The sequence below is a fragment of the Diorhabda carinulata genome, chromosome 4 (genome assembly GCF_026250575.1).
Source record: "Diorhabda carinulata isolate Delta chromosome 4, icDioCari1.1, whole genome shotgun sequence".
Classification (NCBI taxonomy): domain Eukaryota; kingdom Metazoa; phylum Arthropoda; class Insecta; order Coleoptera; family Chrysomelidae; genus Diorhabda; species Diorhabda carinulata.
Genome location: NC_079463.1, coordinates 14236938 through 14255458, shown reverse-complemented (window position 1 = coordinate 14255458; position 18521 = coordinate 14236938). Strand labels below are relative to the sequence as shown.

Sequence of the window (18521 nt, the reverse complement as noted above, 5' to 3'; positions counted from 1 at the left end):
ATATTTGAATCCGTTTGCCTAATTCGTAAGCACGCTTCTCCAATTTCAGAAAGATCGTTGCCCGACTATTCACTTAGGTACGCAGAGCACGACCTTTACCTACCCACTCCACGTTTAGAATTAGTTAAGGGCTCAATATTTTACAATGCAAAAAAAATGCAATTGAAATCAAATCGATATCATTTTTTCTCGCTTTCCGTATTAATTTGAGGGCATATTTATTTCTGTATATTAAAATTTTATTGTATTTGTATCTTTATTTAGTTATTTTTATGTCTGTTTTTCAGTTTTTACAAGCTCTTTTCTACAAATTATAACAATTTTTTGACAATAACGCATTTCTCTCTCTTATTTTATAAATTTGTAGCCATTTTCCAATTAAAAAAAGTTCGTATAAAGAACGAATTGAATAAGTTCACCTGTGTTACTGAATCATTCTATATAATAGAGGTTATAAAATATGTGAAAGCATTTCAATCTTATCTTGGCAGGTTTGTGACGACAAAAGAGGTATTCGAAGGAGACAACTAAAGCTAACATACGACTGGCAGTAGTGACAGCAAATACCGAAAATATCTCGATTAAGGAGGACGATCTACCGATCTTATCCATAAGAAATGAGAAAAAATGTTCCACTGATTTTTATGTAGATTGGCCGAAGAAAATAATTCTTTGTCGTGTGGATTCCTTAATTATATTGAAGGATTGAGTTCAACTAATATTTTGAACTTGGGCGTAGAAAATAATAGGAAAAGTACGCTAATTTTTTGTCAATAAAGTCAGTCTGCCACTGATTGGATGTATTTCAGTCAATGCTGAAACAAGTGAAAGGCAATTTCTTTTTTATCCTATTTCCTAAAAACAAGAACATAATTAGTATATTTAGGAATCGTGATATTTATTGTACAATTTGTATTATTGCAGTAATCACTTCGTTTTTCATTCTTTAGAACTAGAAGATGTTGAAGCAGAATTTTCGCAGATGTTTTATTTTTTTTTATTTTGCAAGTGAGAATGGTTAAGAAATTTTTGTAATACTTCATTTCTTCGTATAAATTAGTCTATTCCTGGTAACAAATCTTCATTGATTTGTGCACTAGCTCTAATTTGTTTTTAGGAATATCCGGATTATATTCCCAGTACATTTTTAAAACAAACATGCATTAAAATGACAGAGAATCAAACAATGCCGATAATAAATATTTCGTTGATCTTGAAATGTTAATTATGTTTGGTACTAATATGAAACTACCGATTCTAAATCTTAATATTGCCCATTTTTTAATAGGTGTTCTTAGTAACGACATTCTGTGAAAATCTTATCCCATTACTTATGAATTCCTATGCCTGATCCTTGAGATAATTTTTTAATTATTATGTACCTGAAAAAAGTTGAGCAAATTTTGAAAATCTTTGTCTTTAGTCTAATAGTAAATTTAGTAAACTTAGGAATGAAATAATTATATCTACATGTTGAGTTTTAAGTATTTAAACTTTCCTTTCCACATCAAATATCCCTCTTTAGTAAATATTTGGATATTGCCAATTAACTGTTATCTTGCTATGCATATAAAAATAAAAATAAACTTTTTGAGCAACAGTGCTTTATGTTCTGTATTTACTGAATTGGTCAATCGACACGAATATTATTTTGTTCTTGATATATTGAAAAATTCTTAGCCTAATATGGAACCAAACAAAATTTCAATATGAAATTATACTATTACTCTACATTACAGCGAACCTGCAACGTCTCTAGACCTTTCCAATAAAAAATGTTTCTTCTTGCTCTGTAAACCAGACCTCCACAGCTTTTATTGCCTTCTCGTTGGAAGAAAATTTACGATCTTTTTTCCAGTTGAGGAAAGAGATGATAGTCGAACGGAGCTAAATCTGGTGACTAAGGGGGTGTTCTAGGAATTCAAACCCTAAAACACGAATTTTTTGCATGGCAACATGAGATTTGTGTTCAGAAGCGTTGTCCTGCGGTTTAAGAAGTCTACATCGTTTTCAAATCGAGCACAGATCGAACGCGATGTTTCTACCTTTGCACGCTTTTGGTCAAGAAAATTTGGAGATCCATTTTGCAGCAATTTTTCTCATGTCCAAATTGACATGAACTATATGATGAACGCGTTCGTATGAAATATGCAGTTCTTCAGATATCCGTTTTAGTCCAATTCGAGTCTGATAAAATCGTGTCAAGAACTGCATCGAAATTTTCGGGGATTGACACAGAAACTGGTCTTCCCGATCGGACATCATCTTCAACGTAAAATTTACCTCTTTTGAAACATGCAGTTTAATTTTTCACGGTCACATAAGAAGGATATGGATCACCAAGGGTATTAAGCATATCTTATGCATGGAACTGGTCTAGGCTAACTAGATATCAACACATCCTCGTATAATTATTATTTTCGTTTCGTAAATAATTCAATTTCAGACATGAAAATATCTTCCTCAAAGCGCATATAAGCGTTCAGTTCTATAAAAAAATGTCCCAACACTCCTCTTCAATCTCAATCTATCATTATAATATGAGGGCACTTGGATGATTTTTATTTCGAGAATTTTTGTCAACTAAAAGAACTTTCGTTCATATAAACTAATTATTTATAGATTTGTTTCTAGAACAAAAACACAAATAGGAGAAACTAATTCTCCACTACCCGAAGTGTAAAACTAATAACACAATTCGAGGCAACTTTTCAAAACGTCACAGTCACATACTTTTTCAAAAATTCATAAATGTGATGGTGGATTCCAAATTCTTAGATAAATAACATAGGTCTGTATGAAAACTCTTGATGATTCCTATGTAAATTGACCTCCCGAATCAAAATACTACTTTAGTTTTCTCCCATCACCCTCTGTTTGTGGGGGATATCCTCTACTTATTTTTCAAAATTTTTTTACATATTTCAAATTCTAGCCGTTAAAAATCCGAAAACTTTCTTAGCAAAGTGTATGGCAACATTTTTACTATATAAAATACAAATTCATATCAAAATTAATAAAAATATGAAGAAACAGTTAGGCATATTCACTGCACGATGCTGGCGCTCTCAATATAACACGCCCATAGGTTCGAGAAGGAATTAAGGACATTTTTGAGCTTGCAATTACTCTTCTCGTTATTGTACTACGTTGTTTCGATCAGTCCATTCCTCTTTTTGAATGGGATAGCCGAATTCGAGACAAGCAATACAGCGTAAGTAACTGGCCTCTGCGAGAAACTTTTACCCCTGGTCACAAAAATGTCGTCCACGATCGTTTGTTCTTGAAGAAAAATATTTATTTGCCACCTTTGCACATGAAACTTGCATTGATCAAGCAGTTTGTGAAAGCATTGGCCAAGACAGGCGACGCGTTTTAATATTTTGAAACTAATTTTTTTTCTCTAAGCGAAGCTAAAATCAAGGAAGGAGTTCCCAAATAAGACAACTTTTCCAAGATTCTACATTTAATGACTACCGAAATCAAGAAGAAAATCGTGCTTGACTTGCATTCCTAATCGTGCGTAAGAACTTTTTGGGTAACCAAAAAATTGATGATTATTTCGCCCGCGTCGAGGAATTGCTGTTAGCGTACAAGGCCATGCGATGTAACGTGTCTCTTAAAGTACCCTTCATCCACTGACACCTAGACTTCATCACTGAAATAGGAATAGTCTTCGACAATCACGGGGAACGGTTGCATCAAAACATCGCGGAGAAGAGATTTTCAGGGAAATAGAATACAAGCATGTTGGTGAAGTACTACTGGTTTTTGGGGTGATACAGCTATACCTCACGAATGAAAAGAAAGCAACCACCAACTAATGGTAGATATCTTCATTATTTGAAATCATTTACAGCTAAAATAGCTGCTTTAAGCCGTTCAGATTAAATCAATGTCCATAAGTTCATTATTATTAGGAGGAGAAGGATCATTTAAGGTTTTACATTAAATAACAAAGTATAATTGAAGAAAAATTGGTCAAATTTGAAAAACATTTACACGTTGGAGGTCATTGTACACACAGACAAATATTTAGTTGCATAACTCTACAAATTTGTATTTTTTAAACAAATTTCATGTAATGAAATATACTCCTCTATACCCTGTGTTTGGGGCACAGGAGAGTTTGTTCGGTCACATGTACCCCAATGAATTTTTTACAATCTAAAACAAATTTAATTTGAAGACATATTTGTCGAAAGAGTTATATAAGAAAAAATTTTAAGGAATTCTTCAATTAAAGAAAAAAATTTTTTTCACAATTTATGCAAACAATATTATTATCATGCTTTTCGGTTCCAGCGCAAGCATCTTGGGCCCAATTTTTGCATAATCTATACTGAATTCATCCTCCGTTAAATTTAGATTGAAAAAGTGTTTCTATGCAGTGAATGCAATAAGGATTATTGTGTATAATATTTGCAATCATAAGTCGAATCAATATTTATTCTTTTGTTTTTTATTTTGTTCTTGTCCTGTCTCCCTTAATTATTATCTACTTTTTATTCTCGGTCAAATTTTTTCCTAATTTTTTAGAGGCCACTAGTGATTCTTTACGTTTTTTTTGTTCTTTTTTAGCTTTCTTCAAATTTTTAAAAGGTGAAAACATCAATTCTTCTGAATGCTGAGTTTTTGAGTTTCGTTTAGTGGTTTTTTGAGAACGTGGGGAGAGAGGTTTTTGGCGAAGTTTGATTCAAATCGTTTTGTAGAATTCTGTTTTTATTTTTCATATCTTGGACATTTGTTGAAGATTAAGGGTAATTTTATGATTGTTGTTGTGACTATATTTGACTGCAAATTTATTATTGTGGTCTCTATATTCTTTTCTGCACTATTTTCACCTATCAAATTATTCATAATTGGCTGTGGATCAGTTTAACAGGGCTCAGCTACTTCAGTTACTTTAGAAAAAATATTTCTACAATATCATATCTGTAATCCTTTGAGAAGGATGGTATGTTAACTGTTAATCACACTCTCGGGTATGTTGACTTTTTATAAACTGTAAATACTATAATCCAACGGTTGTAGTCGATAGCTGGTGGGTTGAGGCAATGAAACCATGATTATGTTTTTTTCGCGACCAAAAGTAACAACTTGCGTGGTTATCCAAAATCAAAAGAGCTTTCCTATTTTCAGTAGGCTTTGCAACCGTTACGAAATGTTCCAGATATTTGACAAAATGTCCATCCTTCCATCCAACTGATTCTGCTGGACCACCTTTCAATTATTGTGGGTGGCATATGTTGTCTAGAGAAGAGAAGAAAATGTGGAATATATTTTCCAGCTACTGATTTTGCGCAAGTAACAGTTATGTTAAATCCAAGATCGGCACTTGAAATTTGACCAATTTGCATCCTTCCTTTGAAATAATCTATCTAGGCTTATGGACCGTATTCACTCCTGTTTCATCGGTATTAAATACTTGATCTGGTCTCGTATATCATAATTTTTTTACTTGGACTTTGTTAAAGGCAACAGATTTACCTAGCAAAAACCATATAATCAATCCTTTTTGGCAAGTCCTATAGTGTGTGGAATCCTCATTTTATTCGCAATGTCAAATAATGCTAACATTCGAACATCACGTGGAGTCAAGCCATAAAATTTACTCTCTTAATCCAAAATATAATCAATTAACTTGCATGTTTAAGGATTCCCAATCTTTTGGATGCAAAATTTGACGACATTTCTTCAGTTTTTACAGCTAAAACTGATTTTCCCATATTTATTTAGATCCAATTTAGATTTGGTGTTTTCTTTTTATAATTGCGCACCATCTGCAAAAAAGTTGAAAATTTAATGAATTGAAATGTAACAAAACCAAAACAGGCGGTGCACATAGCATCTCTGGTCCTATGTACCCCAAATTTCCAATCCTTTGTGGCCCAAAGACAGAAGTTACGTGAGAAACACATGACTAGTTTATAATAAAATATCAGGTTAATGCAATTATATATAAAACTATTCTACTATTTTTTTATGTTGTAGTTCAATCACGAAATTCATATTGAAGATGATAATTAGTATATTTATTTGTATAAATATAATTAAATGAATTTTTGCTACAAACTTACCTTTAAAAACAATATTTATTCACTTTTTAACAATAAAATTAACAAAAGATCCACGCATCCGCGGTCACTCGATTACCAATGGCGTATGTAAAATTATTGACAAATTCATTTTAATAAGTTTGATTTAAAGCAAAAGTCCTCTCTACCACTCTGGTCTCCTGTGCCCCTCGTTCCTCTATTATTTAAAAGTGGTGAAAATAGAAGTGATGGAAGAAAACGGCAGTTATATTTGGATTTAGGACATCTTTTTACATAAAGATCACCAAGGATGTAATGGTGCCGGGACTTTTAAATTTAATTTTTTTTTTTTTTGGATGCCAGTCTAATTAATATCTGTTTAAGATGAGAATTGACTTAATTCATTGATTTGGATCCTGAGTAATCAGAAATTATAAACATGCCCCTAATAAATCAGTTGAAGTGAAAAGAAGTTTTCCCATTGATACATTTTCATATTCACACAGGATTGTTAATTGAGAACTTCGTGCTTTGCTGTTTCTAAGACTACGACAATTGGCTTTGTGTAATGGATACATATTAAGGTTCAGTCTAGTATCTGTAAAAAAATTGAAATGTCTATTTATTTGAAATAGATTCAAGAGAAATTTTTGTATATTTTTTGCATATTTTCACTAAATTCCAATAGCGCTTTCCATTTAAAAATTGTATGTTCAATTTGTTTCACTTCGTTTGGGATATCTTGTATGGAAATAATTTTATACATGGTGTTCATATAGCTATGGGAAAAAATTTATTTCTCCCTGTATCCATTTATAAACAAATAACTAGAAAAAATAATCAATTCAATTCAAACACCGGGTAAGTTTTTAAAGGGTTGCTTAATATATAAATGAAACAACCACTCAATATGAAACTAATAAAACGTTTTCAATTAAAACGATAACAAATTGGAAACAAATTCAGTGAGCGCATAAAACTAATGACCGGTTCAAATAAATGCACTGGAGAAGATAATTTCTCACTTCCAAATAGCCGCACAGAAACGGACTGAGCATTATTATATTGTATTGGTTTTCGTTCTTTTTCTAAATTTCCGTATTGGAAATGGGGTTGAATTTCTTTTTCTATCGATTCGACTTTCCAAAGTTATTTTCATTTCATTCTTTATTTTGTTTGAGGTAGTCCCTTTTTTTAATATCTTTGTTGATTTCGTCCTTCCAGGACTTCCTTGGTCTTCCTCTATTTCTCGCTCTCACTCTTCTGGTTTCAAGTATTCTTCTAATCCTTTCCTCACAGGTCCGAACAGGTCTAAGTTGATTTTCTTCCATGTATTGGTCTGCTCATTTTTTTATGGAGTCCAATCGGGTCCTGTCATTTCCGTTGGTTGTTTTATTTTCCTGTTTCTCTTTTTCTATTTCTATTCTCATTTCCTTGGATATTTCATCGTTTCCTAGAAAAGATGTTTTTATCGCGATAAAAGTTTTTATTCGTTTGCTGTTCTTTTTGTTATTTCTTTCTCTAATTTTTGTTGGCGCCTAGATCATGTGATATAACTCCAATAGATTTCTTTTCGTGAGATTATTTGAAATCACATGTCTACATCAACAAGCCCACAACCACGCATGCATTAAAAGAGAAGATTCAACGTTGCATCGACGAAATTCAGCAAAAAATTTCGGCAATCGAGTGCGTATATATATACAAAGCCGTGGATTTACAATCAAAAGACTAAAAACTGTGTTGAAATCTAATTTTGTGACATATCATAAATGCAGTGTCTTTATAGGAAAAATTATTTTATCAATGCAAATGGATATTTGCATCATAATCGATTAATATCTCATTGTATCCGTATATTAATTGTAACTAACGAATGCTATAACAATAATGAGAATTGACCAATTTATATTACCAGTGGGTTGTAAAACAATGAGCTAATAAGCTAACAACATCATATGTGTACAAAAAGACATGATTAAATTCCTCTGTAAATGAACGAACAACTTGTCGTCTACAAATCAAATTTCCCATAAACCTTACAGCAATGGTCTTAACCAGATCGATTTAATTTCAAACAGCAATCGGTATTAAAGTGACTATTCGAGTTAAAGTTATTGACATTCATGAATGTGGAGACAACATGGGATTTATAACTTACACAGTTGAATAACAGCTTTTGAAAAATGAACGAGGAAGTAATTACTTTCGAAAATTTTATATTCTTTATATATGCACCTTAGTAGCGCCGTCATTGTATCTTAATTATATTTGCATCACTCATAGTTCTTCAAATAATGTTCGTGAAACTATCTGAATATTGATAATTAGTTATTTATATCTTTCCAATTTGGTAATAACAATAGTAGATGACCGTGAAGTGAAAGACTCAATAAAACCATGGTCAATACTACCGAAAAATCGCAGAGATGAAGTTCTTCTAACACGTCTGCGTCTAGGCCATACGCGACTGACGCACAGCTACCTATTTGATGCGAAACCCGAACCAAAATGTAGCAACTGCAATTGCTATAAAACACATAATCGCAGAATGTCCATCTCTTAACTCAGAAAGATCATCATCAAATCTACCACTCGGAACAATAGGTGAAATTTTAGGACCAAAATACAACATTACTTACCTTAAAAATTACCTTAAACAGATCTCTATTATAAGATTGATTTAACAATTATTCATAGATTAAATACTTAATCTTTACTAAATCGCTAATAACCAGTATACGGTTGATGCGAATTTTGTAATAAAAAAAAATAGTAGATGATGAAAAATTACGTTTTACTTAAATATTCCACTGTTGTTCACATCAAACAATGTAAAAAATTTGGACACCTATAACTAGGAAAGGTAGAGAAAGTGCGATAGTGAGGTTATAAGCGCGTACAAGTCCTTTTGAAAGAATCTATCGTGAATCCAAGAAACTTCCCCTATAGCTAAAGCGACAGCTACTTCCTATGTCATACTATGCAAAAGCTTCAGCACAACTTGATAATCCAGTTTATCCTCTGATAAATCGTTCACCTGACATCAGTCATTTGGGCTCTAAACTTCAATTACTTCCAGCAATCCTATCACCACTTATAACCAATATCAAACTATCTGAAACAGGCCCCATTTCTATATCTTCCTGTTCTCTTTGGAAAAAGCAACAACAAAAATTTTATATATTTCTGAACATATTCCCTAAGCCTTAAACATGCAGCGATATACTGAAACAAAAATTTCCAAATATTATTAATTCCACTCACTATAATAAAATTTTGTATACCGATACATCTAAATCTGGGTTCGGTGTAGCCAATTCACATCAAATAATCAAACGACAAGGTCTACCATGTTTCCCTAGCGTATACACAGAAATTATATGCAATACTACAAGCTATGTGCACATAACTCCATTAGACAAATATATCCAGTACATCCTAGTATTCAGAATATTCATAACAGTATTGATCATTTGTAAGCTCTGATTTTACCATTACTTCAATCTGGATACCATCTCACACTGGAATACATGGGAATAAACTTGAAGATCAAGCTGCAAAAGAAGTTTCGACGGCTAACCTCCACTCTATAAAAGTTCACAATGATCCCATAATGATCCCTTGCAAACTTTTTTTTAACTTGTGACGTTGTGTGACGTAAAAAGTAAGTGAACAAACTTAAGTGACGTTAGATGTAAATACAGTTTAAACAGAATTGATGGAATTCTTTAAAAAAAAAACACTAGGACGGCTGTGAGTATTCAATTTTTAAAAATAAAAGATGAAGTATCGTTAGTACATTGTACCAGAATGTGGAAATACTAGAATAAAAACACCAAATAAAGTTTTCGAGCAAGTCCCTCGAGAGGAAAAACGACGAAAACAATGGTTTCAATCTATAAGAAGGGATTAAGCGAGCGTTAAACTTGGCAGCCCAGTATATGTTTGTGAAGACCTTTTCAATGTTTTATCTATTGGTATTAAATAATGTTAACTTATTGTCATTTTTATTGTAGCTTGAAACAGATTTGGAAAATTATATGGTGTGAAAACTAACACAATACAAAAAAAATTTTGAAAAAACTGTTGTTTCATCCAAATGTGATTGCCAGAAAGACCGGAAAAGGGCATTTCATGAAACACCTCGTCCGTACGCATTAAGAGGACAAAAAACCTTCAAAGCTATCATCTTTATGACTACATTTCAATAAAGTTCAAGCAAACAAATGGTATAATGACATTACTATAAGAAAATCAATTAGTAGTACTTATGTATCTGATTTTACTCCACGTATATCAGCCGAAGTATATAATTGATTATTATTAGCAAAGAACATAGCAGCCATGAATACCTTAGATAGATTGTCCGCTTCGACAAATCCTATTTCGACCATCATTTCAATCAGAATAGTCTTTGAAACCTTACCATAACACAAATTACACTAAACAAAAAATTAACTCAACTCACAATAGCAGAATGGCGTTTGAAAGGAGACTCGGGGCGCCCACGTTTCTGTATTTACTTACTTTCTACGTCACAACCGCCGTAATCAATAGGAACATGTTTTCTCTCACGTGTTAGTATTCAAATTATCATCAATTTATAATATAATTCCATTCAACATACGAGGATATATTAAAAAATTCTTAGCCTACTATAGAACTAAACAAAATTTCAATGTCAACATATTTTATTACTCAACATATTCTCCTCTTAATTGGATACATTTATTACAGCGAACCTACAACGTCTGTAGACCTTTCAAAAAAAAATGTTTCTTTTTGCTCTGCAAACCAGACCTCCACAGCTTTTATTACTTCCTCGTTGATAGAAAATTTACGACACGTTGAACTTTTGATAGTCGTACAGAGCCAAATCTAGTGAATAAGACGAGTGTTCTAGTAATTCAAACCCTAAATTACGAATTTTTTGCATGGCAGCATGAGATTTGCGTGCAGGGGCTTTGTCCTGCAAAAACAAAACACCTCTGGATGGCTTTCCGCGACTTTCACTTGAATTTTTTCCATAGAGCGGTCAGTAATGTCGAATAGTAATCTCCAGTTATTGTTCTACCACTATCCAAAAAATCAATCTTGATTACATTTTTGACGTCAAACTTTACACTGACACTTCTAATAAATTATTGTTCGTTGCTATGGTAACGCAATATTTTGTTTATGCATGGAACTGGTCTAGGCTAACTAGATGTCAATACATTCTCGTAAATTCACAAATAAGAAGTGATATATAAATTTTTCAAATTAAATTACCCAAATTACCGACCACTGCAAGGACCCTATTAGCATGAGATGTTGCATACGTGGAAGTTGGAAAAAACACTGGGCGAGCTGCAACATTAAGCTACATGAAATTCAACGGTCCATCGATTCCAAAAATCTACTTTCCATGAGTGATAGAGACTCAGTTCTTGTACGCAGAGTACGTATCGGGTACGCTTGACTGACTCATGGATATTTAATAGCCGCCATTCATCCTCCCAAATGTCAGCACTGCAAAAAAGCAACTGCCAGTTAACCATAAACTAACAAGTTGTTCACAATCCTCCAATAAATGGAGTAATCGAAATTTATTACAAGTTCAAATAATGTGGAACAGTAACCACGCCTAATCTATGATTTAAGAGACATTAAACTATATATCATGAAACATAAATTTCTAATGTACGAGTATGTAATGCAAACAGCTTGTTAATATTAATGTTAAGGTGTCTTAGTTAAAGTTAATATTTGCATCATAACTGTAGCACGTGCCAATGATCTTGTTGTCGAGACATATTAATTTTATTAAAAAAATATTTATTTTTCTTTCTTCGAAATAGTACTTATCAGATTATAATTATAGTTGATTTGTCTTAGGAAAGTTATCTAATTTAATGTATGATGATAGTATTTGAGTCTATGTTTTTTTAAGTTCCTATGAATTAGAATATTTACAGAACAGTAATTTACGTAAGAAGTCCGGAAAGTACTGTTTTTAGGACAGGTAGACAAAATTCTAGGGCAAGCCACAGGTGAGTCCTGAGAAATTTGAGGATCCGAAAAAACGTTTCTGGTTTTGTTAAGTACATTATTTTATCTCGAACCGTGTTAATTAGTTATCAACATTGATATGAAGAGAAGTGGAACACATACGAAGATATATTGAAAAATCTTAGCCTACTATAGAAACAAACAAAATTTCAATGTCAAAATATTTTATTACTCAACATATTCTCCTCTTAATTGGATAAGATTTTTAAGTTGAGAAAAGAGATGATAGTCGGACGGGGCGCTGTCCTGCAAAAATAAAACACCGTTGGATGGCTTTCCGCGCTTTCCACTTGAATGTTTTCCCATCTCCAGTTATTGTTCTTCCCTTATCTAAGAAATCAATCATGATTACTCCACGGCAATCCCAAAAAACTGAAACAAGAACTTTCCAGCAGATTTTTGGACACGAAACTTCTTGGAGAACCAAAGTGTCGCCATTCCATCGTACAAATGTACTCAAGACCCATCCATAGTAACAATTTGGAGATCTATTTTGTAGCAATTTTTCTCATGTTCAAATTGTCATGAACTATATGATGAACACGTTCGTATGAAATATTCAGTGCTTCAGATATCCGTTTTCGCTTAATTGGACGGTCTGAAAAAATCATGTCATAAACTTCATCCATATTTTAGGGGATTGACACACAAACTGGCCTTTCCGATCGGTCATCATTTTCAATGGAAAATTTACCTCTTTTGAAGCTTGCAGTCCAATTTTCACGGTCGCATACAAACGACATTGATCACTAAAGGTATTAAGCGTATCTTCGTAAATCTGCTTACTTCTTAACCCTTTTAAATACAGTTACTTGATGATAGCTCGATAATCCAATTTTTCGATTCTCACAATTTCTGTGGACATATTTTTTCTGTTAATTTATTGCGTAACTCTGGTTTAGTTTTTTGACGTCAAACTTCACGCTGACACTTCTAATAAGTTATTGTTCGTTGTTATGGTAACGCAATATTTTGTTTATGCATGGAACTGGTCTAGGCTGAATAGATATCAATACATCCTCGTATCTTCATCAAATTCGGGTAAAATGGCAAGAAACCTATAACGATCCATTCAAATTTATACCAGGTCTCCAGTAGCTCTTTCTCCAAAACATCCTCAAACTATTGGTCGGGATTACAAATGGATCCATCATCCTTTCTTTCTTCGACTTGCGCACAAGTACTCTTGTCTTAGACTCAAAAACCTCAAAACTTTGACTCATTACTCCATAAAATACGTTCTCACTCTTTATGCGTCCTTTAGCCATCGCGACTTTTTAATTTTTATTTAAACGTCTTTAAAAGGGATTCTCAACTGCGATCCTTCTAAAAGGCATGGCTTTGTCAATATCATTTTCACTATAGAAGTAGTCGAAGACAGATCTCTAAATTTATTGATCTGACCTGCTATTTCTGGACCTGTAAGACATCGATCACCTTTACAGATCAAAACAACACGTTTATTTTCAGCGGTTGTGGTTTTTTGAGGCCGCCCTGAACGGTTTCCATCGCCAATTCACCTGATGGATGCATATTCCTTCACGTTATAGTCCACGGTACATCCATATATTTTCAATTCAGCAGCAATTATACAATTACTTTCGCTTAGACTATGAAGACTTGCGATGAATGCACGAATTTCAACCGATAGTTTCTTGTTTGTGCCTAATTCAAAGCTTACAAGTCTAAATTTGCGATAACGAAAACAATTCGTATACGGACTTATAAATGATGTGAATGAATTATGGGATGGGCAATTACTTTTGACCCATAGTGCATTTACAAGTTAAAAAAAAGGAAGTTTAAACTCTTTTATGCATGGAGCCAGATCTAATGAACAAAATTTCATACGCAATATAATTGATAATTTTCCAAATTCAAAGGCCCACAAAAATATATTTTAATGTTTTATATATATATATATATATATATATATATATATATATATATATATATATATATATATTATATGCGAGGTAATTGGAAAATGTCAATAAATAAGTACACAGTTTAGTAATGAAAAAAATAAGAGTGTATTCATTATATTGATTACTGCAAATAATTTGACTCTAAGACTAGTGTGATTTCTGGCATTGCTTTGACTGCACCAGTGATACAATGTCAGGGTTGAAATTTGATATTTTGAGTCTTAAGTCACTTTCCACATCCAGTCTGTTCAAGAACAACTTGATATGCACCAAAGTTGAAAAGGCACGCTCACAAAGATATGTTGTTGAAAAAACTATTAAGAATCTCATTGCTTTTTCAAATAAACATTGATAGATTGGCTTAACATTCAGCCAAAATGAGGTCAAACTTTTCTCCTTGAAGATCGTTTTCATGATGGAGTCATATGATAACTCAATTGAAGCATCTTCCTGAGAAAAAAAAACAGATTGATAATAGAATATATTTTTTTTTACTTTTCAGAGGCCCGCTACAAACGTACCGATTTGGCCTGAACGGCCAAACCTTCAGGCCAAATCGTTACGTGTGTACTGGGCCTAAAAGCTGCAGTAAGTATATCAACCAGCTGTCAGCTGTTCTAAAAGTAATGAACTGTTTTTTCACGAACGTAAATAGCTAGGCATTGAGAACGTAAAATTCAGAACAATATGTTCCAAACTGGAATAACTGACTATAAATTATAATTATAAAAAAATTAGAATTAAAAACTTCTAACAGAAAAGTTAATCAAAAAACTAGTATATACCTGGGCTGCTGCTAAGTTGGCATTCTTTAAATTTTCCTCGTCAAATGGATTTTGTATCCACTTATTAGTGGTCAATATTGGTGGAAAGTATTACCTGGGTTCGGATGACAAGCCTCGTAAGTGTTCAAGTATAATTTCTAAAGTTACTGGATCGACTGTTGGCTCATAGAAATCTAAAAATTCATTTTGCCATCGTTATCCAACTGAACCAAAAACAATCTAACTTCGTCTCGAAGCTCAAACAATCTGGAAAGAACCTTTCCCCTTGACAACCATCGCACTTAACAATGTAGAAACTGTTTATGATCGCTTCGAGTTTTTAGATTGTGCTTTGATTAAGTTCACAATTTTTACGGCATCTTCAAGTGTATTTTTGAGGTCTGGGTTCATTTCCTTGACTGCTAATGCCTCCCTATGAATGCTACATTGGGTCCATACAACTAACCGAGCTACTTCCTTGACTTTAGTTACTAGTCCTGTATATTTTCCTGACATAGCACTACACATTTGGACCAATTTATTCCATTTTCGTGGATAAAACTATTCAATGAGTCAAAAATATCTTGGCCTGTTGCACTGGTCTTTAGTGACTGACAAAATAAGATTTCTTCTTCAATTGCTCCAATGAAAGTAAACCTTACAAAACATAATAAATTAGCATTGTCAGCAATATCTGTACTTTCTTCCAATTGTAAAGAATAAAAATCACTTTCTTTCAAAGCAGATATTAAATTCTCCTTTACATTGATAGACATTTCCTTCGATATTTTACCTATCTGTTGACCTGCTTTTTCGTCAAGCAGAAGTGAGGAAATTATTTTTGCCCCAGGCAAAATAAGGTTTTCACCTTTGTGAGGAGCGCCAGTTTTTGCTATTAGCAATGACAGCTGGTATGAGACCATGGTAATTTTTTTATTACCTTGCCCCAACGACACATTGTCCATATTCGACCGAGTCGAAAATAGTTCTGTTTTCTTCTTTTGAAAATATATCAAGGGTTCGGGATGTTTTGTTGAAATGTGCCTTTGAAGTTTTGAGGGCTTCATACTTTCATTTGCCAAGGTTTCAAAACAAATTACACATTGAGGTAGAGGTTCTTCATCGGTACCAATGAACGTAAATCCATATTGGAGGTATTCAGAACAATATTTTCGATAAATCTTTTTCACTTTTCCAACATTTGATGATGTTTCAGGCACTATAACGTCTTTATTAGTAGAAGGACGATTAACCTCACCTTCGTTAGTAGATTCCTGTTTTCTCTTAACACTCGACCCAGATTTCAGCCAATTCTCCATCGCCGTAAATAGTCATAACACTACATCACTACTTTTAAACCAAAACAAAGCTAGACAAATAAATTATCAAGCCACTGCCGCGTGTTCTAACGTGAGTAAATACAGGTGCCAGACTGCGTGAGTGAACAGAACAAATAACTGAGACGAGTGACAGAGCGAGGCCTGTGGTGGGAGAAAACCGGTCCGACTGGCTTACCCCTGTTTCCAGATCGTGTAAGGCAACTTTGCGCTACTGTTTTTTGTACATCATAGAAATTGCAAATAATTATTGTTAAGTAAGAACTGGCAAAAATTGCACCAAATATTTGTTATATTACAACCCAATAATAAAAAATTACTTCGTTATGATCAAATGTGATGCTGAAGAATCAATGAATTTTTGTATTTTTTTACAAAAGCCTTGCCGCGACCCACCTAAGATCCGCCCGTGAGCCTCTAGTGGGTTGCGACCCACCGGTTGGGAAACGCTGTGATTGAAATTCCTTGCTTGAAATAATATCTATTGACAATTCTTCTCATGAAAATTATCAACGTTATCATCATGAAAGATGAGGCAGAAGATGAATAGTCTACAGGTGACAAATCTGTAAATTCGCCTCTGATAATATGATGAAGACTACTGCGCTCGAGTAGTGTCTGTCGAGTGAAGATGCTTTTGTAGCTGATTCCACAGGCTTGAACTTCTTCAATGGAAGGAAAAATTGACGTTTTGGGTGTCTGCAGGCGAATTCGTTGTTCATGAGCCACATCTTCCTCTTGAGTAGGTTTTGCAATAACTGTTCTAGTTGAGATTATCTTGAACAGCTCGGAAGACAATTTGCCATGGTAGTATCGATAAAAGAGAGTCAGGTCAGCACCTTTATTCTATTATCTAAGCTGCTTAAGTTTCTGGTTCATTATGGATCAAAATACTCTCTTCTGTATTGAGTTGGGCATCCTCATATTCCAAAGATGGACGAATCGTGAACTTTTAGAAGATTAGAAGCTATTGCGGAGCATATAGCTTTTTGGTCCTTATTCATAGTCAGAGTAAAATGTGTGAACTGGTTGTTTCCATTCTTATAATGTGATTAAGCCCAGACGATTTCTTCAAATCTTGATTTTGTTCTTAAAATTTGGCTATTATTTTACGTTGTTCGTTCTCTTTTTGATTTTCCATTCTTGAAACAAAATCTATAGCAGACGTAATGTTTATCCTTGGAACATTTGGCAACTGTTACATTACAAGAAACAAATAATAATATTTTCAGTCAACAACTGCTTTATTTGCTAAGCTGTTTAAAAATAAACGGATTTTCTATCCCCACGCTCTCATTATGAAAGTAATGAATCTAGCAGTTGTATAAGTTTTAGGTTGTCAACTTCTGAAGTCACAAACATGATGCCGAAAAGATTAATCATAACTTAAACTTAAAATATTGATATATTGACTATTTTAATAATTTGTAATGGATGAATATGAGGTGATTAATTGATTTTTCTTCATTAAAACGTTAAGTTTAACAAAAAAATACGTGTTATTACTGACTGTACCGAACAGAAAATGAACCCGTCATAATTTAAATCCTTTGAAGCCTAATAATTAACAACCTTGATTAGATAACTTGAAGAGATTTAGAAACTACATTCTTTGACGAGGATTGAATGTTGTATGTTGCAGTTTATAGATGAAAACATTCACTTTTCCTTTTTTTAAAGCAACCAACACACGCTAATGATACTGAAACAATTAAAAGATAGAATTACTAAGATACTAAAATGGAATAACAGCAAAGTAATAAATGTAGCAACTGATTAGAGCCCATTTCATCAGGCTCGAGGGTAAGGTTGGGCGGTTCTAAGGACATTAAGTGGATACTTACACCAATGTAAAAATGCTCATTCGAAAAAGAATTAATATTATTTGTGCTAGAAATTCTTCTTTTTAGAATATCATCAATGGCTGCTATTACGTGAAGTATTCAAGAAGTAAGTATAAGTGGAAGAACTTATGTACTGGGTGGGTAATTAAGAATAGCCGTAGATCATATCTCAGAATTACAGCTTCAGAAAATAAAATTAGCAGAAATAGATCCGAGAAATACATGGAAGTTATTTTCAGAAATGTGTGTCCACTCCTAGAGGGCATATTGGAAAATATAACATTTGAATAGCTTATTTGATCAAAATTCGAGTCGAGATAGAGTGAGAACTTTAGTATGAAAAAATACCGGTTCTGCTTAGCCGATTTTTATAAACTTAATGTTGTTTGAAAAAGTTTTTGTCCAGAAAAATAAAAAGACATAAATTTAATTAGCAACGTGAATTCTAGAGCTTGAGGGCGTTGCTTAATATATTTTGGATATTATAATTTTTCTACTCAATTTCTAATAGATGCATAAACCTTTAGGTAGTCCTCTCAAAATTAATTTAATAATC

General features: G+C 33.1%; 1 protein-coding gene across 1 annotated transcript; it reads right to left on the bottom strand.

Moving 5' to 3' along the window:
- Positions 1 to 15275: 15275 nt before the first annotated feature.
- Positions 15276 to 16103, bottom strand: LOC130892401 (zinc finger BED domain-containing protein 5-like). The gene has a single exon (XM_057797818.1). It carries the CDS (start codon positions 16101 to 16103, stop codon positions 15276 to 15278), a length of 828 nt encoding a protein of 275 aa, XP_057653801.1.
- Between the last annotated feature and the right edge of the window lie 2418 nt (positions 16104 to 18521).

Coding starts and splice junctions, on each gene's coding strand:
- LOC130892401 (XM_057797818.1), bottom strand. CDS start 16,103: ATGGAGAATTGGCTGAAATCTGGGTCGAGTGTTAAGAGAAAACAGGAA.